We start from the raw sequence: 26,142 nt of genomic DNA, 5'->3' as shown, positions 1-26,142 counted from the left end.
AGAATAAAATTCTAAAATAAAACAGTTGTAACATCCATAATTTAGTTTCTATGCTATAGTTAAATATAATAATTGTCTTATAGGTTATATACTTGTCTAAAGTTTAACCACGGATGTAAACAGAATATAACGTTACTCAGAATGCGGTAGTCCACGGATGTAAACAGAATATAACGTTACTCAGAATGAGGTAGTCAACTGTGCAGAAAAGAACTTTGCGGCACAGAAACGTCACTTTGCGGCACAGAAACGTCACTTTTCTGCACACTAATGTCAAATATCTTATACTGTGAGAAAATATCAAGTTTGCTAACATAAAACCGTACAGAAAAGTGCACTTTGAATAGTGGTTGTAGAAAAATAACTATTTTAAACAGGTATAATATAAACACCAGAAGCTTTTATTTTTTTTTTATTTAATATACAAACACTTTTCAATACAAATGTCAAAGACTTGTCTTGATTACGTTCGGATCTTATTCTTTTAGGTTTTTTCTAATCCATGTCGCACACTGGTCTAAATTGTTTCGGTAGCTTTCAGTTTGAATAATAAATTCTGAATAAATGAAATAAAATCATATTAATAATTATATTAATATTACTAATAGACCAGTAAGGATCTGCGAAAAAACGTCTATTCTTTTCTGCTTTCTTTGCTTATAACTTTAAAACGATTCGTTTTGGAACAAAGTCATAGAGAAATAAAATAAAGATAATTGAATTTTGTATGATATATGACTGGTAAAAAATGTCTTAAGGTATTACCTTTTCTGCAATATAGCAATAAATACAAAATAAGGGGGCAAAATAAGTCTGTTATTATTCAATATTTTTTAACCACTTTGGTGGCACTTAGAACCTTAGTAATTCACTTAGAAAATTCTTTGTAACATACTTAAATCGTGTACCAAATTTTATTAAAATCTACTTAATAAATTTTGCATAATAAATTTGCAATCTAAATGTTTTTAAAAAAGTTCAAATTTTTTAAAATCTTTCTGAACAAAAAGTAGACCATTTAGAAGTTGGCTAATTTTTTTACATATAAAGAGGTACTCTACCTATCTCATACACTTTACAGAATTAAAATCGGATTATTTAAGGGGCCCCAGCAATGTTTTAAATTTATAAACAAGTTTTTGACTTATAAACAAATAGCTTTGTTTAATAATAAAAAAATTAATTTTTAGCAATGCAAATAATTAAAGCCGGTATAATTTGACTTAAACTTTCAAATGCTGTCATTGCTGTTATTCGCGTTCAAAAATTGCAATTTCTCGATTTTTTGAAAGTCCCACCGCGTTTATCTCGAAAACTATGCATCCTACGAAAAAACTTGTAAGAACATTTTTTGCTTAGAATTACCCAAGAAATACAAAAAATGTTTTATTTTGCGAAAAATCGATTTTATGTAATTCCTCAAGTTCTTTGTTTATAACAATCTTATCGATATCCGGATCAATTGTTACCCAAAAAATTCGTGTCCTACGGGTCGAAATACATAAAAACTTGGGTGTAAGTCCATCTAAATAAAGGAGCCCGTAGCACCCCCTCCTGGCCACAGCACTAATTTGTTTATAAGCCAAAAAATTGTTTATAATTTTAAAACATTGCTGAGGCTGCTTAAATAATCCGATTTCAATTCTGTAAAGTGCGTTAGATAGGTGGAGTACTTCTTTATATGTAAAAAATTGACAAATCTTTGTATGTTCTAGTTTTTGTTGTGCAAAATTTTAAAAAAATTTAATTTTTTAAAAAAAGTTTAGATTGCAAAATTATTATGCAAAATCTAGTAAGTCAATTTTAATGAAATTTGGTGTACGGTTTTAGCACATTACAAAAATTGTCTAAGCGAATTAGGAAGGTTCCAAGTGAACCTAAGTGATGGAAAATCATTGAATAAGGACAGGCTTGTTTTGCCCCCTTATTTTATGTTTATTGCTATTTTAAAGCAAGGGTGATAAATTAAGACATTTTTAACCCATCGCATCTGATATAAAATTTAATTATCTTTGTTTTACTTTTATAGGACTTTGTTCTAAAGTGAATAGTTTTTAAGTTATAAGCAAAAATTAGAAAAAAAAAACGAAATTTTTTGAAATTTTTAAATATTTAATTTTTATATTAATGTTCCGGGCATATTTGAGAAGGAGCATAAATCAATTATTATTAACGAAGTTATCACCTAACTTTATCCGCAAAAACCTGAATGCCACCTCTCACATCCATCTAAAACAGATCCTTACTGGTCTATAACTAACTATTAATTAAATAAATGTAAAGACTGAATTGGTTTTTGTACACATTTATGACTACTGAAAGACAGGGAGAAGCGTACTTTTGAAGTGTGTAAACTATTTCATTCCTAGCTGAGCGCTATCGGCAAATAAAGCCATCTTCAGAGCTATGGATAATAATTTCAAAATACCACTATGAAGAGAGAGGGATCCCATGTAAGGTTGAAAAAAACTTTTTCTTATGCAGTATTTTATTAATAGAAAAAACTTTGTCTGACGTTTGGAAAAAAATAATAATGCTGTCGGTTGTGAAGTTGTGGTTGAAACATTGAAAACATCTAATACGATCACAAGGGACTCTCACAATAAACACATTAAAAAAATTTGATCATGATAAGGTCAAAGAAACCTTACCAACTGAAGCGTACGTTCTCAGCATTTTGCATGCAAAATTTTTCATAATAGCAAATTTCCATATTATGGATTTAGACCAGGAGATATTATACAGAAGTTCAGCCACGATTTTCTAAGTCCTGCCTTTTGCAATAGTGGAAGGGCAGACGAGGTACTTACAATTTTTGGAAATATCCACAAATTTCCTGTGACATTTTCCTGTAAAGATTTTCCCAAAAAATAAAAATAGGGTTTTGCGATGAATTTCTGAGTCCTGCCATATCCGTAGAATGACAGAATACTATGGATTTTATGAAGAAAATTTTTTGGGCAGGAGGGTAGCAAACTTGCTAACGGAGTATATATGTATACAAACATGTAAGGAAAATAATGAAATTTTCATCATTTTCTGGGTCCTGCCAACTAAATAAATTAAACATGTTTATTTCAAAATGATCAAGAAAAATGTTGGCATGACGTCTCCTACTGTTTAAGTATACTTGTCCCTTGGAAAATTATGCGCAAAATTTTTACCCTGATTCCGTGATTTTCTGAGTCCTGCCTTTAAAAAGTTATAATACTCAAATGCAATCAATACTTTTTCGGTACTCGGAAGGAAGGTTAAACGGTTCTTGTAAGACGGCAGGAGTCGTAGATTTGTAAGAAAATTCGTGAAAAATTCCACGATGTTCTGAGTCACGCCATTTTGCATATGTTTCAAGAATCTTAATATAAGTCCATTTACAAAGAGGCAGGATGGTTTTATAGTTATTTCGTATACAGGGTAGGGCATTAGTGTGACAAAGTCAAATTACTCGTTTGTCGTAATAGATACGAAAAAAAGTTATTTAGGTAAAACATGGGGCAAAGAGAGAGTCATAATTTAAAAATATTTTCTAATATACAGGGCTACCGGTATTGACAGGGTGACACAAATTTATGTTTTTTTTAATGGAACACCCTGTATATAATTTTAAGATCGCTAAGATAATTTTAAGACAATTTAACACAATTCACATAATCCAAAAATGTATCCTAAGGGAGCTAGAGCTCTTTCAAGATGGCGCCTTGTAATTAGATTTTTGTATCTCCAGAACGCTTCCTTTTCGATAGACAAAAACTGGTCCGACTTTTTATCTTCCAGAGATAAATCGATTCCATCAATTGCGAATCTCTAGTACCGGTCATAGGAGTCCGTTTTGGGTAGGGCAACGGTTATTTTATCGCATAACTGTTTTGTCTTTAACTTTTAAGCATTTTTGATACTATATTATTAAATTGTGACGTATTCTAGTACTAAACGGTACTCTTTCTTTAAGTCGGTAGGATGCACCGTTTTCTAGAAAAATAAATTTCAAAATTTTTCGTATTTTGAATTTAATAAAAATTTGAAAAAATAAAAAAAAAGTGTATTTGCCGACTTAAAGCAAGAGTAACTTTTACTACTAGAATACCTCATAATTTAATACTCAACTGTCAAAAATGCTTAACATTTAAAGCAAGTTATGAGATTTCGTTGATCGATTCAAGACGGACGCCTATGACCGATACTAGAAATTGACAATTGATAAAATATTCATCTCTGGAAGAGAAATAAACGGACCAGTTTTCGTTTTTCTAAATAGTTTTTTTTTCAAATTCAAAAACCGAAAAAATTTTCAAATCGATTTTTCTAGAACACGCCGTATCCTACCGACTTAAAGCAAGAGTACTTTTTAGTACAAGAATACCCCATAGTTTAATAATCCAGTGTCAAAAATGCTTAAAAGTTAAACACAGAAAAGTTATGCGATGAAATATCCGTTTCCCTACCCTAAACGGACGCCTATGACCGGTACTAAAAATTGACAAACGATGTAATCGATTTATCTCTGGAAGATAAATAGGTGTACCAGTTTTCGTTTGTCTAAATGAAAGTGTTCTGGAGCTATTTAAAAAAAACTAATTATAATACGCCATCTTTAAAGAGCTCTAGCTTCCTTGGGAAGAATTTTCGGACGAGGTGAATTGCTAGAAGAGTTTCTGGACACTCTGTATAATATGTACAATCCCTACTATAACCAATTAATTGTAAAATTATTGATTTTCTTCTTATTACTTTTATTACGTTTACTTAGATACAAATATGATCTAAGCGCTTAAAATAAATAGGTTACAGTTTGGTATTAGATTTGAAACGTGTGTAAAAATCCGAGACATTACTCAGGAAAATAATATTCAATACCGTACGGCTCTTTTAACGATGTAAAAATTAATTTTTATGTATTAAATATCTTTACGGTTATTCTGCCACGTTGTAAACGGTTTTAGATTAGTGTTTTTTAAGCATACTTGACATGGCATGACTCAGAAAATTGTGGGGATATGAATATGCTTGTATAACAACCTGCAATAATTTTTCTGACTTGAAATTTTATTCTTATACACGAAATAACTACACAACCATCCTGCCTCTTTGTAAATAGCTTTATATTAACATTCTTGAGATATGTCCAAAATGGCATGACTCAGAAAATCGTGTAACTTTCCACGAATTTTCTTACACATTTTTAACTATGTGTAGTAAAAAAGGTGTAACTAAACATCCTGCCATTTTGAATAATGTCTACTTAAATTATTTATTTTATAATACAATTTATTTTATGACTCAGAAAATCACGGAACCAGGGTGAAAATTTTCCACAGAATTTTCCAAGGGACAAATGCAGTTAAACATTAGGAGACGTCATGCCAACATTTTTTTCGATCATTTTCAAATAATTATGTTTAATTTATTAAGTTGGCAGGACTGAGAAAATTATGAAAATTTCATTATTTTCATTACATGTTCGTATATCCATATACACTCTTAGTCCTTTTGTAACCCTCCTCTCCAAAAAATTTTCTTCATAAAATTGATAGTATAGTGTCATTCTATGGATATGACAAGACTCAAAAATTAATCGCAACTTCACGTTTTTTTCCTCGTGGAAAATCTAATTTTTCCATGAAAATGTCACAGGAAACCCGTGGATTTTTCCATAAATTGTAAGTACCTTTTCTAACCTTCCAGTATTGCAAAGGGCAGGACTTAGAAAATCGTGGTTGAAGTTCTGTTAATATCTCCCGGTATAATTTAAATACGTAAATAAACAAACGTATTTGTTATGATAATGCACGCATTTTCAGCTTATTTAAATATGTGAATAAAATATGAGACTGAATCACTCTAAAAGATGCTGTGAGTAAATGTCATAGAGAGACGACTACCTACAAAATCGCATATACAGCCCAAAAAAAAATACAAAAACCTAGATTCAAGCAGCATATTAATAAGAATGGAATACAGCACAATAGGCCTTTATCCAATGATGGAAGTATTAGTATAAACTTACGGTCATCACATGATTTAGGTGCTTTAAATTCAGACATTTTTTTGTAATTTGTTTCAGCCAATCTTCTCTTTAGGAATTTCTGAAAATAAAAATATTTATTAGAAAGTTGCGTAGGTAATTAAATAGCACATTACACATTATCAACTATTAAACAAACATTTGTACATTTATGAGACATTCTATTTATCAAAATCCTTGATAGGTTTCGATTGCTGGTAGCAAAAGCTGTTACTTTCTTACTTGTCTTTTGATGAAGTTAATAAGTTTTCTAAGGGCTACATTTCTTTTTGACTTCGTGGTGAACCTTCTCTAAAATTTCAACCAATAGGGAACTTAAATAAAAATTTTAAATTTAAAAAATGCTATAAATCGCAATAGAACATAATTTAAAGTACCAAAGTTAAAGTATCAAAGAAAAAAAAGTTGTTTTGTTTTCACAAAATTTTGAAAAAAATGTGAAAACGTTGAATTATCCACGTCTACCTGTTCGTCCGTAAACACAACTCCTCCGTCATTATATCAGGTAGAATGACAAAAATGAGGTGTCGAATGAAAGCATATAACGCAAGAATGGTACTAAAGGTGAGACATTTGACCTAGAACTTTCGGTTTCAGAAATGCAACCGGAAGTACTGTTTTAAAATCGACGAAATAGTATACGCGACATATCACTCGACGCGCCTTAACAATACGAGAACAAATATACACTTCCGGTTTCATGAGTGTCTGTCCGTCTGTCCAAGAGTATAAGTAACTCCTCCGTTAATAATACAGATATAATGACAAATGAGGTATCGAATGAAAGCTTATAATCCAAGGATGGTATTAAAGGTTAGAAATTTGGCTTCAGACTTCAGAAGATTTTAGAGTTACAGCCGGAAGTACTGTTTTAAAGTCGCCGGAATAGTAGAAGCGATATACTATTCGACGAGTCTTAGCGAGACGAGAACATATATACTTCCGGTTTCATGACTACCTGTCCGTCTCTCCGCGAATATAACTCTTCTGGTATTAATTCAAATAGAATGACAAGTAAGATGTCGAATTAAAGCTTATAACCCAAGGCAGTGGCGTAGCTAGCCCCACGGGGGCCTCATATCAAAGTTTGCCGCGGGGCCCTGTTCCACGACTGATACGGGATAGTGCTAAGAAAATGTTCAACAAAAGAAGCAAAAACGCTTGTATAGAATAGAATAGAAATATGCTTTATTGTCACTGAAAATTTTATAATTTTAGGGACAAAGCTTACAAGGAGTCGGAAAAAATCAATAATAAATACAGTTTACTGAAATTACATAAATCGTCAATATTATTACAAAGATTAAGGAAGGGCGATCCTTTGTCACAATTACTCTCCAACTTATGACTAATAGAAAAAGTAATGCGAAAAGCGAAAATCAATAGAGAAGGACTCCTATATCAAAAAAGCCACCGAGTTTTGGCATTTGCAGATGATGTGGTGTTGCAGGCAAGGGAAAAAGAGCTACAAGGGATAGTACAGAAAATAGTAAAAGCAGAGAAGAAAATGGGACTGTACATAAATGAAACTGTAAATGGCGTGGACAGATAGTCATTTCAGGAATGGACAAAAGTTTAAAGTAGAACTAAGGAAAATCATACGAATTCGAACTGGTTGAAAGATTTATATACCTAGGAGCAATAATAACATTAAAGAAGAAATACAAGGTAGATAATGGCAGGCAATAGAAGTGTACATGTGCATAATGGAAGATTGAATAGCAAGTTTTTATCAAGAAAGGCAAAAATACAGTTATACGAACCAATTATATAACCAAGAGTAGCATACAGCAGTGAGACATGGACAATGACAAAAAATAAACAAAATTTATTGGAGGTCTGGGAAAGGAAAACCCTGAGGAAGATATATGGAGGCATAATAAGGGACGGTTTATGGATAGAAAGATCAAATAATGAGTTTAATGAATTATACAATAAACCTAATATAATAGGAGTGATAAAGACATATAGACTTAGATGGCGAGGTCACTTAGGAAGGATGCCGAACACGAGGACTCCAAAAAGGTACTAAACTACACTATAGCTTCAAAAAAGAGAAAAGGAAGGCCGAAAAATAGATGGAAGCAAGAGGTCGAAAAATATATGGAAAGAAGGGGAAAATAGAAGAGCAGAAAAGAAACATGGATAACAGGAAGTAATAGAGGAAAATCACATATCAAGCCACAGAAGCTCTCAGTACATAAAGAAAAGTGAAAATGAAGAAAGACCAAACTTTTCAAGCCATGGGTCTAAGGCATTTAGTGCTATTGTATATATATTATTACAAAATAAAAGATATTGAAATAAAACAAAACAATCTATGGCAAAAGTTAAATAAATTGCTAATTACATAATATGTACAACCTTAGGAACTAATAAGTTCTGAGTATAACACCCAAACAAAGATAATAATAATAAAACTAATAAACTCTAATAAGTCAAAGTCGAAAAACAGATTTGAATTGTTGAGACTCATTCTTTGAAAACAGATTCAGTTTTTTCAAGCATTTGGCATTATACATTATACATTATACAATGTCTCACACACAGCCAACGCAACGGTAAATGGACAATGAAAGGTAGCTTGAAAACAAAAAAGCTTTGTTGATGGAATAGCGGCGAGCGGGAGAGAATAGAAAATAGATAAATATAATTTATTATACATGCTATGCATAACGTGCTGTGTACTAAGAGTATACGTCATAAAAAAGATTTTTCGGGATTCTTCTATATTTAGAATTATATAATTAATAAGGTATTACCAAAGTAGAAAGTAAAATAGTTAATTACTAATTTATTAATCATATTTCGTCACTATTTTCATATTTAGTTGTAATAGTTATGTCATCAGTGGTAAAAAGACTTTGAAAAGTCCTAATAAAAAATTTTCATTTTTGACTTATACTCTTAATACACTCTAGAATGTACATATAGATAAAGAATCCGGTACACGAAAATATCCAAACAATATACACTGTTTCAAAGCGTTTTAATAGTGAAGTAATAATTTTAGAATATTTTGATCATTTTTTTAAATGGAATTTTGTTTCTACATACTGCACTGGGGCCCCGTATAATTGATACGGCTGATACGGTGGTAGCTACGCCTCTGACCCAAGGATCGTATTAAAGATGAGAAATTTGAATTCGGACCTCGGGTTTTAGAGTTGTAACCGGAAGTAGCGTTTTAAAGTCATTGAAATAGTATAAGCGATATATTATCTTACGTGCCTTAGCAATATGAGAATGTATACTTTTGGTTTTTATATCATTGCCTGTTAAAAATTTTTAACGGGAAGTGTCATATTATAATCGCAGAAATAGTACATGTGAGATATCAATCGATGTGTATTGAAAAGTCTAGCTTGAATCTTAAGTTCCGGTTTTGAAGTTATTTCCGTTTAAACAGTTATAATCGAAAGTTTAGTAATGACTGAAATCGTATATCAATATACGCAAACTACACGAAGAGTTTCAATATCGACTTCTATCGACTTATATCTATCGGTTCTACTTTCGGTAACTTTGGATGAAAACCTAGTCCGAAAACCGGAGTCCAATTTTGTCTTCCGTTTGGCCCCTAAAGACGGTTAAAATCGAGAGAAAATTATTATAGCAGTTAGTGCAAAAGCGCCCTCATTGGACGTGACATCATATAGTAGGTATAGTAAAAATGTTCAAGGACCGCGCCATTAATTCATTACATTTGATAATCCTTTATTTGTATTGTAGTAATTTTATGGTGTATCTAAGTTTTACAAATTTTTAGATAGTTGCTGTGAACTATATTGTAACAAATGACTTAATTTCGACAAAATGCAAGTAACCGTTCCCACGACTAGAAACCCACGAGAGAACAGTAGGCGTGACGTCATAGAATCGAGCGAGGGGCTAGAGATGAGCGGGGATCTCTCCTGAATGTTCCAGAATAACGTACCACTGTTCCAGAATAATTTCAATTCAAACACACCTTTTTTATAAAAATCTTACCCAGAATAGTATCGCTTCTTCAGTATATTTATGACAGAAGAGGTTTTTTTTAAGATCATTGTATAAACTGTTGAAAAGTATCCATTTTTTCTTGTGTTCTGGTCCAAACCGTTCCATCAGGTGTATTATTATTTCGCATTTGATTTTACTGAATCGGAATGAATAATGGGCGTCCGAAATAACCGTGTTTGTGGTAGAATAATCCATCAACTAAAATGAAGAAACATGTTAATTCAGTTATAAATAGTCTAAATCTAAAATTTTTACAAACAAAAATAGATAGAGACATAATCACACGACTTCGAACTTTTTAACTAAATGTAGGGAGTACCTAGTAGTAATACGTAGTAATGGTAACAATTCGATATTTTCCAGAAAAAGAGTTTTAATGTCTTACTTCAAAGTTGCTGATGATTTTGTTCCATAGATCAGTTGACCATACAGATTTATACATTTGGTTTCCCTCGGGATTAAAAATGATCCACTTCGCATTAGGTTCATTAAGTCTTACTGTAAATAAAAACATATATTTTTCCTTTATAATTTTTAATAAAGATACAAGGTACATGCGTCAAAATTTTCAATGTGTTTTAAATGTATTAATTTTTTTCGAATCTAATAAATATTTTATTGAAGATTACATTATTACCGAGGGCCGAAACTCCCTAAAACTTCTATAAGTTTATTTTAATAAGTTACAGGGGTGAAAATAAAAGAGAAGATTTAGTGTGATTTTTAATTGCAAATATTTCATTCAAAAGAAACTTTTTAGAATAAATCTAAGGGACTTTCGGCTCTCGGTAATAAAGTAGTCTCTTCTTCTGAATTTAAATTTATTAAAAATACTTATTAGTTTCCTCAGGATTCGAAAAGAAAATGAATACAAATCAATGCATTTTGCTCCGTTCCCCTTAAATGCATAAACATTTAATATTCTAGTAAAATAAAATTACAGTATAATATACTTGATTTACATATTATATAAATCTAAATCTAAATTCGTACAGGTTGAAATAAATTTTATATCAAAGTTTAGGTAAGTACAAAAGATATTTTCAACAAAGTATCCAAATCATGTATGAGGGTATTATTATTTAATTAATTAAAAAGGGGTCATTTTTGCATAATATTTACTTTTTAACTGCTGAGGTAATTTACATTTTAATGAAGGTCTTTAGGATTTTCCTCTGCAAATCCGAAGGATAAATCTTTCACCTATGACTTACTGAATTAAATTTTCCCCCCTACTTATTTAAATAATTATATATAAAACTTTAAAACAAATTTAAAAAAAAAATTATTCTAATACGGGTTACACCCGTAGGGTATAACCCTACGGGATAAAATAAGACATGAAGATTTCAAACAAAGAACCGGTATTGCAAATGTTATAGAACGTATCACCAGGCTCAAATGGAACTGGGTAGGACACGTCGCCAGGCTGAAAAAGCAAATCAGAAGTTATAGTTGCATGAAGAGATGCAATAGTTGAGTTGCTCCAAGTGATACTGGTATCATCAGCAAAAAGAAAAATTTTTCCATCGATTTTTAAATTAGTGATGTCATTTATAAAGATGAGGAACAGTAGAGGACCCAATACTGAACCTTGTGGTACTCCACATACAATGTTTTTAAGACTAGAGTCAGTATCATTTGCTCTAACTAGTTGTTTCCTATTATTCAAGTAAGATTGGAACCAATTCGAAGAAATACCTCGAATTCCATAGCAATTTAGTTTTTTAATCAAAATGTCGTGATTTACACAATCAAAAGCTTTGGCATAGTCACAGAAAACAGTGGCAGTATAAAGATTATTGTTTAGTGCTTGGTAAACCTCGTGAAGCACAGAAAACATGGCATTAGTGGTACATTTATTAGTTAAAAAGCCGAGCTGATTTTGGGATAAGATGTTGTTATCAATGAGAAAGGACATAAGTCGGGTTTTTATGAGTCTCTCAATGATTTTGGGGAGTACCGGTAGTAAGGCAATAGTTCTATGGTTGCAAGCATTAGATTTTTCACCACCCTTATGCAGAGGAATAATAATGGCTATCTTTAGGCACTCTGGGAATTTGCCTCTTTCAAAGGAAGCATTAATTAGTGAGACGAGTAGTTCCAACACATTTTCTGTGAGATTTGAGAAGATTTTTATGGATAGTCCATCAGTACTACAGGATGATTCGCTTTTGATCAGCGGCGGCTCGTGGGTCAATCTTCAGGGGGGTCATTTTGGTTTGAAAACTTCAAACTGTTGATTTTTTAAAGTATTTAAAAGATCTTTTAGCATTTATATTTTAGATAAAAAATACAGACTTAGATAAAACTCAATACTATTTACCCTAGTTTTCCGAAAATTAAATTTGTCTTTTTTTAGAGTAAATCTTTTAAAAAATATAGGAAAAATGGTATGAACAGGTTATTGACTGATATATAGATAGGAATATTTATAGTATAATAAATTGTAAATTTATTAAAACGAAACTTACTTTAAATATTTTTATATTTTAAGTCAATTCTTCTATCCTTTAGTTCTGCAAAATAGTCTATGACCTTCTCATTGAACAAGCAGACGGTAACTAACTAAACGTGAGGCCGTCGACTCTACTACAGGTATACGACGGAAAGGTCACTCCCACTCTCGCCCACGAAATTGCTATCTGCCGTCTCTTTTCTATTTTACATGCATTTGTCCATAAGCCATAAGAACTGTATGTAGACAATTTAAAATACGGCCCAGCCACGGGCTTGTGTATAGCGCGAGGCGCGACGTTATTATATCTATTATATTTGTTTTGCCAATGCAGACTGCTGAGAGTATTTCAGAGTGAAGTTTTAGATAAAAGATATTTTTAATAAAATTGGTATTTTTATGAGATTATTTTAGGGGGGTCATTGACCAATTGACCCTAAGGAGGAGCCGCGCTTGCTTTTGATACTATTGATCGTTTGGATCAGTTCAGATTTATCGATTGGTCTTATAAGTAATGAATTCGAGAACACTCCTGAATTAGAGAGATAGGAAATGTGATCTTTTTGCGGCAAAATAGTAGAAGTTATATTTTTACTCACATTAACGAAGTATTCGTTTAGATTTTCAGGGTTTGGAAGGGCAAATGTTTGAACTGCGTGAGTTCTATTTCGAAGATCGTTTATTATGGACCAAGTTTCTTTTGCAACACTTTTAGAGCTTCCCAGACGATTTTGATAGTAGGCTTTTTTAGCTGATTTGATGAGTTTTAGATAGGTTACCCTCCTTCCCTGGGATTGTATTTCTACCTCCACGACGGTGGGAGGGCCGAGTAACCGATCGTGGTCCCTAAAGTTGTGAGGGGAGCACGACCGGTGAAACCAAGGACAGTCCCAGCGTCCAGCGACTGTGCACCGGGTGAGCGCCGGACACCGCCGCTGGACGCTAAAAAGGCGTCGCAACTGAGGCGAGCAGTTGCGACGCCTTTCGCCTTCAGCAGATGTATATCACCCTCTAACTTCCCTACGGCTACTCTAATCCCTAAAAGTTAATCTCGTGCACCTCAGCATTGTGACCGGGGGTCGATAGGGGCCCACAAAGCACTGTGCGGGGGGCTCCGCCGTCGCACTCTGATCACAAATTTCTATTCGAAAACTTCTTCGACATACCCACTACGAGTAACCGTCATGTCTTACCCCACCACACATCCATTCCAAATCCCGCGTAACAGGGGAGGCAGCAGTTACGCGGAAACTCCAGGTAGCCTGTGAATACAAACTGCCACTGCGTCCGGAGGCAACCGTGAAAAAAAGCCTAGAGGAGTAAACCTCAATAAAACAATCCCCACTATCACGGTGGAAGGCATCGTGCCAAAGATATGAGAGATGCGAGGGTTAGAGCATCACAAACGATCCCTTCGGGATACCTGGCGACCTCCCGAAGTAACCAAGCCTTGGCGTGGTAAGGGCGCACTGCCGCGCCAGACGTATAGTACGTCACAACTCGTGGCAATTTATATGAGTACCAATAAACAAAATTCTGAACAGACGGGGGTGAGTGAAGACGACCATCGGCGAGACACGGACAATGGAACGGATATGGAATATGAGAATAGGAAAAAACAGTCGCCTGACGACTTGAAATGGGAAGAAGGAATGAACAGTTTTGAGAGGGAGCTCATAAACTCACATAAAAAGAAACAGAAGATAAACAGGTCGACTGCCCCAAAACAGTCGACACTAGTAGGGGATGAAATGCTGGAAAGCAGTGAAAATGATGACGATGAGATAGGGGAGGAAAGATCACAAGAGGAAGTGGAAAAATAGAAAAAGGATGGCAAAATATTCAGGAGAGGGTGTTAGCCTCTTTCCTGCTTGATGATGAAACCATGAATAAGAAGAAAAGGAAAGGGGACAGTCTAGAGAGAATAAATGATCTGAAGAGGGAGAGACTCGAAGAGAGTATTAAGTTTCCTAACGAAACCAAACAACAAAAAATAAACAGGAAACTCGAAGAGTTAAATATAAAACTAATAGAGATATTTACTAACCTAAGCGAAAAAAAGGGGGAAAAGGTGGAGATGGATACGGAATTAAAAAAACTGTTAGGGGTCATAAAATCCACTAACAACAAAAAAGAAGACGACAGTATAGCCGAAAAAACACAACAAGAAGTAAAATGCGATCACTGCAAGCTAAAAGCGGAACAAGAAAGACAGAGAGAAGAGCAAGAAAAAATTAAAAGGGCTCTAAACATGGGGGGAGGAAAAAAACCTTCATGAGTATATGTAATAGCAAATAGGAGGAGAAAGCATATATAAAGACAAAATGGGAACAAGGGATAGTAACAAAAAAGGATGCGAAGGACAAGGGGGTAGAAATTATAAAAAAAGGACGTGGGAGAGGACCTGGCAGAAACACTAGAGGAAGTGAACGAGGGAGAAATCAAATTTCTTGAGAACTTTAGGAGGAAAGAAAATAAAAAAAACAATTTGGTACACGTTCGTCGCTGGAATAGAAAAAGAAAGGGGTGGCGATATATACGACCTAGCAGAAAAGGCTATAACTAAAATTAAGAAAGAGATGGATGAAACACCAGAGGTTGTACGGGTCGTAGCCGGTAACGACCTTAACAAGGAGATCATAAGGAAAGCCCTCGAATATGTGGGGCGGAGGGAAAATATCTCATGGGAGGTGATAGTAAGAGGGAAGGAACTCGGGGCAGAGAAGAAGTCAGAACAAGAAGAAGCCCTCCTTATAAAGATGGGGGGGGGGAAATATAACGAAGTTCTTAGCGAAATGAGAGAAAAAATCGACATTGGAAAGATCGGTCTACAAGTGGAGAAGTTAAAAAAAACGAATGGGGGAGATATACTTGTAAAGTTAAAGGGAAGAGGGGCTGCGGAGAAGTTGAGGGCTGAACTGGACAGCAAAATGAACGGATGGACACGGCAATCAGAAGAAAAGAGACTTTCTTCACGATTACGTGGTTGGACCCCGGGGTTGGTGAGGAAACTCTAAAGAAAATGATAAAGAGCTATACAGGCGTTCCTGAGAGAGAGAAATAGAAGTCAAGGTTCTACGAACAAACAGATATGGGGAGCAGGTAGCTACGATAGCCGTACGCCCCTCCAGAGCGGAAGAGCTGAGGAGGTACGGCTCAATAAAAATAGGGTGGGTTTTGTGTCCAATAATGGAGAGACACAACCCAGTTAGGTGTTATAAGTGCCTAAAGTTCGGGCACAACACTTACGATTGCAAGGAAGAGAGCAGGGCAGCGTGCTGCTATAATTGTCTCCAAACGGGACATACCGTTGCAAGCTGCGGTAATAAACCGTACTGCTCGGTATGCAAAGAAGAAGGGCATAGGATGGACAGGATGGCCTGTCCGTCGTACCGAGCCCTTGTATACGGTAGGGGAGGAGAGGGGAACCCCTAAAACATGCTAACCAAACATAAAATAGACTCCTTGGAAAACGAAGGTGGGCCCATATACAGCCCACCTAGGTGTTATTTTATATCTTTAAAATTTATTTTATCTATTTTATTTATTTTACTTATTCTATTTTACTTTATTATTTCTATTTTACTAAACCACTTTTATTTATTGAATTCTTTTACTTTTACATATTTTATCTATATACCGTATCTATTTATTTTATTTATATTTATTTATTTATTTGTTTTAGCTTTTATGCTTTTTAATTTTTTTCGAAAGACGTGAGTCCGACGCAGAAACGACCTCTGGGAACTGAACCAAAGTGGACCTCAAGGATCAACCTGGTATACGGATATTGCAGGTGAACGTGGGCAGGGCACGACGAGCACACGACCTTGTCCACGCAAAAGCCTGCAAGCTAGAAATAGACTTGCTCATCGTCCCGGAACCAAACAAAAAAATAACATCAGCCGGTGGTTGGGTCCAGGATAATGGGAAGAATGTGGCGGTGCTCTGTAGAAATAAGGGTTTGGGGGTGCGTGGTATTGTCAGGGGAGGAAATCATATCCTCATCAAACTGAGGGATTACAGCCTGCTGGCATGCTACGTGTCCCCAAATATCCCTATGATAAAATACAAAGCAATCGTAGATGAAATAATGAGCGCCGCCACGAACGAAAAAGAAGTGATGATCGCCGGGGACATTAACGCGAAATCGAGGTTGTGGGGTGCCCCCATAAACGACAGAAAGGGGGAAATATGGAATGAATGGATAGCCCAGGCTGGCCTCCAAGTATTAAACAATAACAAACCAACATTCGTAAAGGGGGTCAGCCGAACACACATTGATATTACGTTCGTGAGTGAAGGGCTATCCAGGAGAATGCACGGCTGGGATGTCCTTGACGATCAGTTATTCACCTACCACCAGTATATACAATACGAAATAAAGGTTAAAGGGGGAATAAGGCGGCCGATAGGACACACGGAGATTTATTTCAACAAAACCACGTACCTATCGGAGGTCAGGAAGATTAATGAGCAAGAGATTTCTGACCTTGGCCAACTGAGAAGAGCACTGCAAAGTACAGCAAATTTGGCCACCGTGAAGAGCTCAGAGCTCGAAGGAATTATACGAGAAGCCAGGACAGCCTCGAGCTCAAGGAAATATATAAAGATCTAAAGAAAACTTTAAATAAAAAAATAAAACAAGAGAAAAAAGAAAAGTAGCAGACCCTGATAAAAGCATTGGACGAAGATATATGGGGCGATGCGTACAAAATCACTATGAAGACGCTGAAAATAATCGCCCCATATAGACTCGACGAAGACCAGCGGATGGAATCAGCTGAGCTCCTCTTTCCTACCAAGGATCATCAAAATTTCATCAAGATATTTCCAACGATGGTAGAGGAGTTCACGGAAGAGGAAGTTAGAACAGCTGGTCAGGAGATGAAGACAGGGAAAGCTCCCGGCCATAACGGGCTGCCACCAGAGGCAATAAAAATAATAGCAACGGAGAAACCAGGTTTGATCAGAAGAATATACAACGACCTACTGCAGAAGCAAGAGTTTCCCAGGGACTTAAAGGAAGCGAACTTAGTTCTACTCCGAAAGTCTGGGAAACCCCCCGATTCAGCAGCCTCTTATCGGCCAATATGCCTTCTGGACTGCCTTGGGAAGTTCTACGAAGGGCTTATCAAGAAGAGGCTGGAGGGCGTGTTGGAAGATCAGAGAGTGTTATCAAATCAACAATATGGATTTCGAAAAGGTAAATCGACAGTCGATGCCGCGACCTGGATAAGGGACGCGACTAAAGCAAGTAAAAAAAGATGGGTGGTCCTTGTTCTGTTGGACATAAAAAATGCTTTTAATTCAGCAAACTGGGGTCACATAGTAGACCGAATAGTCGAATTTGGGGCTCCAGAGTATGTGTCCAACATAATAAAGGACTACCTATCTGAAAGAACCGTATGCATATCGAAGAAAAAGAAGAAAAAATGACCGCGGGTGTACCCCAGGGGTCAGTCCTGGGACCCTTACTTTGGAATATACTATACAACGGGGTACTAGAAGTAAACAGGCAGAGAGGAGTGAGAGCGATTGCATACGAGGACGACCTAGCCTTACTGGTCGAAGACGACATAAATAGGGGAATAATACAAAAAGTAAACGAAGCAATACAGAAGACCGCAGATTGGATAGAGAGAAATGATCTAAAGTTAGCAGTAGAGAAGACAGAATCCATTATCTTGAGGGGACCAAGAAAGAGAGATGACATAATATTTGGATATAAAGGCTCTGTAATAAGACCCGAAAAGACGGTTAAGTACCTCGGAATTATTTTCGACGACAAGCTTAAATTCGGACAACACGTACAAGAAGCATGTCGGAAGGCAGAAGAAAGGACCTCTATACTAAATAAATTTATGCCAAATATAGGGGGTCCTGGATCCCAGAAGAGAATAGTGATGACACAATCCATCTTATCCATAGTTTTATACGGAGTCCCAGTGTGGCACGAGGTCCTTCGAATGAAAAAGTATAAAGACGTGCTTCTTAGGACACAAAGGAAACCTCTGATCAGGGTGTGCAGTGCGTACAGAACCGTATCAACCATTGCCTTACAGGTGGTGGCTGGGTCTGTACCGGTGCACATCTTGGCCAGAGAAAGAGTCCGAATGTACCAGAGGGGCAACGGGGCAATAGGTTCAGGTCCACAAGAAAGGAAAAGAAGTCTAGAGATGTGGCAGAGGGAATGGGCAGCCGAAGTCGAGAAGGCGGCCTGGACGAGATCCCTGATTCCAGATGTGGTGAGGTGGTACGAGTGCCGGCATCGGCGCGTCAGCTACTATTTCACACAATTTTTGACGGGACATGGATCGTTCAGGAAGTTTACTCATCGTATAGGGAAAACCGTGGACGATCTATGCCCTGAGTGTGGAGTAGTGGATGACGCGCAGCATGTCGTCTTCGTGTGCCCTGCATACCAGGCGGGACGTACCGAGCTGCAGCTGAGACTGGGATCGCCTCTAGGCGAGCCTCACGAGCTAATTGATAAAGCTATCAATAGCAAGAGAGACTTCGACCTGATCATTGCTTTTGTCACGAAGACAATGAAGCACAAAGAGGAGAAAGAGAGGCGACTGCAAGCGGGATGACCGTCTATTTATTTATTTTTTAACGTTTTTATTTTTGTGTCGTAGATGTCAGCCAGTGGGGGGAGGATCCTTTACATCCAACCTGCGCTGTCTGTCTTATTTTAACTAGTTTTACTTATTTATTTATTTTATCTTGTTTTATCTCCTTATTTACTTCTTCAATCTTATTTATACAATATTTATCATATTTATCATTTTAAATCAATTTTATTACTCAAATGTGTTGCGTGTTGTAAGCGGTAGTCAGCAGGGGGAGGACCTTTTACATCTGACCCATGCTGGCCGCCTTTGTATTGTTTTGTTTACTTTCTGTTTTGTCTTGTTTTTTTGTATAGTCTGTTTTTTGTTTTGTATCAGGTAGTGGGGGAGGATTTGTACACCCAACCTCACTGACTGCTTCCTTTTAACTGTAGAATGAATGGGTATGAGTGTGAGTGCGAATTGATGAAAGCACGAATGTTTGGAGTTGCTCGTAACTGTCGACTGGTATCCTTTTGCTAGTTCATGTTGGATTGGGGGCACCCCGGTCGCCCCACCCGCACATGGGCTGCACGGGACGGTCGTCTTCACCGACCGGTCTTTGTGCGGGATGTGTGCGGGACGGGATGGCTGGGTGGCCGCTTAAACTACGGAGTGCACGCAGAGGGTGCCCGGGGGAGTTATGAGTAAGGTCGACGGGTCAGACATGCTCGCCAAGAGCGGTTCCAGACCTGTCGGCTGGAGGAAGAGGAGGTGAGTTTAGTCGGTAGGCGGTTCGGTACGGTGAAGCGTGACGGATCGAATCCAACACACCTGGGACACCTTCCCAGACGGTCTTTTGAAGATTCTCACCTCCCAAAAAAAAAAGATAGGTTACCCTGTACTTGGTGATATATTGAGTGACAGAGACGTTGGTAGCAAATTTCTTGATATACAATAGTGAGCGCATATTTTTGGCTGATATGCGGATACCTTTGGTAGCCCAGGGTTTGTGATGTTTTGGCTTAATTGAAATTAAAGGAAATGCCTTATTGAAGATAGAGACAAGCTTTTCTAAAAAATCGTTGAAATTATAGTCCACATCTGCGGAAGGAAAATGCCACTCAGAAGTTAAGCATAAATTTTGAAATTTATGAAAATTCCGAGCGAAAAAAATCCTACCTAAACGTCGGGTTTTCGAGGAGTGTTTGCTGAAGATGTTAAACTTCGTAAATACTGCTTCATGATCTGATAATCCCGCATTAATAATAGTAGAGCAGACATCAAGGGGTGAGAAATCTGAGACAATATAGTCAATTATGGTAGATGAAGTTTTTGTAATCCTTGTAGGAGAATTAACGTGCATTGAGAGACCATACGATTCAAATATGTTGACCAAGGACTTTTGGGTAACACAAGCAGCATCATAATTAATGTTGAAGTCCCCGCATATAATGTTTTTGCTTCTATGAGGCAAGTCATCTAACAAATTTAGCAGGTTCTGAAAAAATATTTCCACAGGAGAGTCAGGTGATCTATAGATGCAAATAATGTAAAGATTAAGATTTTTATTATAAACTAAGGAAAACTCAAAGAAGGCTTCATTACACATAAAATCATATTTTGTTATCAGAGAAAAATCATTATTTCTAGAAAGAATTAGGGTACCTCCATGACCTGAACTTGGACGATCATACCTAGCAATTGTGGTATATTTCTCTACAAAAAAGGCTCGTTGACTTCAAGCCAGTGCTCTGTAACCGCAACTATCGGGGGAAATCCTAATTCCTCTAGAAACAAAAATCTTTCGTCAGTTTTATTTCTTATAGAACGAATATTAATCAGAACCATACTAAAGTTGTCATCACTAAAATTATTCGAGGTTTCTGGTTCCTCAGAACACGTCTTATTATTTAAAAATTTCGTCTTGGAGAAATAGTGGAATAATAATTTCAGTGACATTCCCTTGATTTTTGTAGATGTATGATTCTTTCTGAACTTAGAAAAGGACCTAAAAGCAGCAAGATCAGCTTCCACCTCAGCTGGACCAATTCCATAGGCATCATTAAATTCTAGAAGAATTTTTCTTAGTTCTTCAGTCTTAGTAGGTAGTACTTCGGAAGCCAAAAATAGTTTTACACTGGTGTTGGTATATCCATCATAAAATACTGAGGCAGGCTGGTCGTGTAGAAAAGCAAGATGTAGCTTAATTGCTTTTAAGATATCCGGTTCCCTTAATCTTGCCAGAAGATATCGACTGTTTTAGTTATTGGTTAATCTAACTCTTGGTGGTGTTAAAGGATCCACATTTATCGATGGTTCCAAAGTATCTTTCTTAATGTAATTAATTTGGGAACGGTACGGATCTTTAGATTTGCAAATTTCGATGGCCTGCTTGTCAGTAAGTATGTATATTTGGGTTTTCAACTTCATTTTTGTTTTTACTTGGAATGGTAATTGGATTTTCCAAGCTAACTAGGCTTCTGATGTGCTTCGGTTTCATATTTGCCTCTGATGAAGTTGTTGGTTCGGAGCATGAGGATTCTGTAGACCATTTAATGTTTACACCAGGTGGCCAAATTTCCTTATTAAATAATAAGTCAATAGATGTTTTAGACTTAATACCTATTTTGAATGAGGACCCAGTTGCGTTGTTGGCATCTTGAAGAAGGGCATAACATCTTATAAATTCCTTGATACCTAGCTTCTCTTTAATGTATTGGACTACTTGAATAGGAGTGCAAATTGGGGGTAAGTTGCTAATAACGACAAAGTGACATTTATCTTCTGCACTTTTTGACTTTTTGACTGGACTAGCTTCGAAATGTTGAGTGTCTTCAGTTTGGGTACCTGAAGTGGCATACACTATGTTTTTCTTCGATACATCTTTCTTCGTTGGTATAGCAGGTAGTTTGTTTGAAAGATTACTCATTTGATTAGATATTTCACTTATGTGTGAAGAGAGGCTTTCTAATCCCAATTTTATCTCAGATGAATTCGAATCTTGGATTTGCACCTTAATTGTTTCATTGAAACAGCCTAAAAAAACTGACGATATATTGAAGATATCTTGTTCCATCTGCCTTATCGATTTTAAAAGATATTCAGGATTAAGCAGGTTATTTAATTTATGGATCTCGTCAATTTTTTTCGTAATATAGTCTAATTTGCCGTCATTTTTGGTTAATAAATCATGTCCCAATGAAAATTGGCAAATTATCAGTGATTTTTTTTGTAACTTGAATGAAGGCGTCAAAATTCTCTTGTTCGCTAAACTCAGACACAACTGGCTAGTGATTTTATTAAATAATTTTGCCAATTTGGTAAAATTGGCAAAAAGATCATTACTAAATAGTTAATAATTACTAAATAGTTAGTAATTTTGCCAAATTTGGGAAAATTGGTCAAAACAAAAAATTATCTACTAAAATCACTAGCCAGTTATGTCTGAGTTTAACGAACCGACTATAATAAGTAAATTATACAAATATAAAAATATAACACATCCAGTAAATTTACCATGAATATACAGGGTGCGCCAAACCTCTGGTTTTCTTTGATTACGGCTAAACTATGAAATATACAAAAAAATGTTTATAACAAAACTAATGTGTATCAAAGAGGTCTATATTCTAAAATTATTTTTGATTATACAGGGTGAGTCAGAACGACGGTATGAACTAAAGTTTTATTTTTTTAAATGGAACACCCTGTATATTAAATCATTTTTGAATATATTATTTAAAAATATGAAAAATTTGTATAAGGTCTTATAGGCCTAAAGTTAATAATTTTTGAAATATTTACATTTTTATTGAAAAAAATGGTAATATTTATAGGGTTGTGGATTATGTTTCCAAAGAAATAAAAATTTTAGTGATAGGTCAAAATTTTTAAAATATAGTGTTATTTTTAAATAATTTAATATTTTTTACTTTTAGCCATAAAATATACAGTGTGATCACTATTTGCAAATACAAAATTTTCTCATTTTTTTTAAATGGGACACCCTGTATATTAGTTTTGCATTTTATAGTAAATATTACAACCTTTCTTTTGGTATAAGGTTGTATGTACCTAGCATGTTTCGTTTTGTAGATATTTTAAAAAAAAACTATAGATTTTACGTTTTTGCGGATTTTTTATTTAAAAATTTTTTTGCAAAAAGAATAATTATAATCTGGTTTTAGAATCATACACTAAAATATAAAATATGAAAATAAAAACGTAATTAAAGATTACAATAAATCGTATGCTAGTACAATTCAATTGAATTTAATAACTTTAAATTATTTTACAAAAAATATTTTACCATTTTAATGAATGCATAAATTAGTTACTAAATTAAATAAACAACCAAATTTTAAATCAACCGTAGTAATTTTTCTACTACAGCAACTTTCCTGTACCAAATTAATTGTTAGTTAAATTGTATTTAGTTAAACTTTTAATTTACCTTTTAAATTTACTTACATACATCAAACATCTTGAGAATATAAAAATTATTATAAAGTATGCTTTAAAACAGCTGAATGTTAAATGTATCAGCCAAGTTATTTATTAATATAAATAGTATTTACTGGTGTCACAAAAGCTGTAATACTTTTGTAGTTGAAATTTTTGTAACAATTTTTTATATTTTAAATTTTAATTTTTTAACCGAAAAATTTTTGGATATGACATTTGTTTTGGGCGAAACCATTAGAAATTATTACCAGCTTTTGTGACACGAGTAGGTACATAGATACTATTTTCTTCTTAATATACTTCCATAACGTTCATTTGTTTCAAAGCATACTTTATACATTCTCAAGATGTAGGTAAATTAAAAAGTTATTAACTGATCTTACTCGTAAATACAATATAACTAACAATTAATTTGGTACAGGAAAGTTGCTGCGGTAGAAGAATTACTACGGTTGATTTAAAATTTGGTTGTTTATTTAATTTAGTAACTAATTTATGCATTCATTAATATGGAAAATATTTTTTGTAAAATAATTTAAAGTTATTAAATTCAATTGAATTGTACTATCATACGATTTATTTTAATCTTTAATTACGTTTTTATTTTCATATTTTATATTTTAGTGTATGTTTCTAAAACCAGATTATAATTATTTTTTTTGCAAAAAAATTTTTAAATAAAAAATCCGCAAAAACGTAAAATCTATGGTTTTTTTAAAATATCTACAAAACGAAACATGCTAGGTACATACAACCTTATACCAAAAGAAAGGTTGTAATATTTACTACAAAACGCAAAACTAATATACAGGGTGTCCCATTTAAAAAAAATAAGAAAATTTTGTATTTGCAAATAGTGATCACACTGTATATTTTATGGCTAAAAGTAAAAAATATTAAATTATTTAAAAATAACACTATATTTTAAAAACTTTGACCTATCACCTAAATTTTTATTTCCTTGGAAACATAATCCACAACCCTATAAATATTTTTGTTGTTCTGAAACTATTTCCTTGTGGCATTTTTATGATTAATTATTTATATGGGAAATAAGCCACAATTAAAATGAAAAAAATAATTTTATTAACGTTTCGACGCCCAAATCGGGTGCCGTTGTCAAAATACAAAATACTACTGAAAAACGTTAATAAAATTATTTTTTTCATTTTAATTGTGGCTTATTTCCCATATAAATAATTAATCCTATAAATATTACCATTTTTCTCAATAAAAATGTAAATATTTCGAAAATTATTAACTTTAGGCCTATAAGACCTTATACAAATTTTTCATATTTTTAAATAATATATTCAAAAATGATTTAATATATAGGGTGTTCCATTTAAAAAAATATAACTTTGGTCCATTGACTGCGTTCTCACTCACCCTGTATAATTGAAAATATTTTTAAATTATAGACCTCTTTGATACACATTAGTTTTGTTATAAACATTTTTTTGTATATCTCATAGTTTAGCCGTAATCAAAGAAAACCAGAGGTTTGGCGCACCCTGTATGTAAGTATATTAACACAAATTAACAATACAGAAATAATGCAATAATTATTATTTTTAGAGCATATTAAAAATATGAAAATCAAATTGTAAATTAATTAACATCAAGATAGGAATTAAAATGTATATAATATGCAAAACTATGGTTTTTCCTAATTTAGTTTCCCCACTGACCAGTGGTCAATCCTTGAATAAATTAAGTAGGATGAGTACGATAGAGTATATTATAGCCACTTTACACCATGCAACTAATTGCGCAATTAATTGCACAATTTCTTGCAGCAATAGAAATTGCATCGTGTCATACGCGAATTGCACAGAAAAGCTGCAACTCCTTGCTGCAAGAATAAGTTGCAGCTAAATAGAACATGTCCTTTTTTCATGCAATTTTTTCTGCAATTTGGTTATATTTTTAGTAACTTTTAAGGCTACAGTGTTTGTTTTTACTTTTCTGTTGTCAACAAATAAAAGATTTTGATGACATTGAACTTCTGTCATCTTAAATTTCAAACCAAACAATTTATTAACAAAACTAGAGGAACTTTTTACCAATTTCACGCTTCACAGATAATATTATTCAGGTGAATAACTTTAATTATGCAACATAGGGATTAAAAAAAACTATTTTATTTCTTACAACTTGTTTCCTTTTGTAAATGAATAATATGTATTACATACTTGGATTAGGTATTAATTGATTTTGTTGTACTTAATACATAATATTATAATTTTCTCAAATTATAATCTAACATCTTTAATCTAATATCTGATAATTCTACTCAAAAAATTACATTTAATTTGTAAAAACAAACATAACCTAAAATTTATGCTATTTTGTCAAAGTTTCTGTCTATTTCATGTCAGTTTATGCAATTGTTTGCACCGTGTAATCACTTTATTGCAGAAAGTTAGTTGCAACTTATTGCACAAGTTCTTGCGCAAGAAATTGTGCAATTAATTGCGCAATTACTTGCATCGTGTAAAGTGGCTATTAAGTATAGAAAAATATATTGTAAATGGTATATCGACTAATCAGTAACATAGACTTCAGCAACTCCAAGAAAAAAAAAAGAAGAAGAAAAAACGACAAAAAAATTTGTTAACTAGTAAAAAATTCCAGGA

At 34.3% G+C, this 26,142-nt stretch overlaps 1 protein-coding gene across 2 annotated transcripts in view; it reads right to left on the bottom strand.

Annotated features, from left to right (window-relative positions):
* Positions 1-400: 400 nt before the first annotated feature.
* LOC114340544 (glutamyl aminopeptidase-like) overlaps positions 401-26,142 on the bottom strand; it is a 311,863-nt gene continuing 286,121 nt past the window's right edge. For both annotated transcript variants that reach the window (XM_050645536.1, XM_050645537.1), the window contains 4 exons: positions 10,410-10,522; positions 10,013-10,222; positions 6,005-6,083; positions 401-556 (listed from right to left, as the gene is read on the bottom strand). In XM_050645536.1, coding sequence (XP_050501493.1) covers positions 477-556; positions 6,005-6,083; positions 10,013-10,222; positions 10,410-10,522 — 482 coding nt within the window. In that variant the 3' untranslated portion in view covers positions 401-476. The remainder of the gene's footprint in view (positions 557-6,004; positions 6,084-10,012; positions 10,223-10,409; positions 10,523-26,142) is intronic.

The sequence above is a fragment of the Diabrotica virgifera genome, chromosome 3 (assembly GCF_917563875.1).
Source record: "Diabrotica virgifera virgifera chromosome 3, PGI_DIABVI_V3a".
Classification (NCBI taxonomy): Eukaryota; Metazoa; Arthropoda; class Insecta; order Coleoptera; family Chrysomelidae; genus Diabrotica; species Diabrotica virgifera.
The sequence above is the reverse complement of the archived record's forward strand: the minus strand, read 5'-3'. Positions and strand labels throughout refer to the sequence as shown.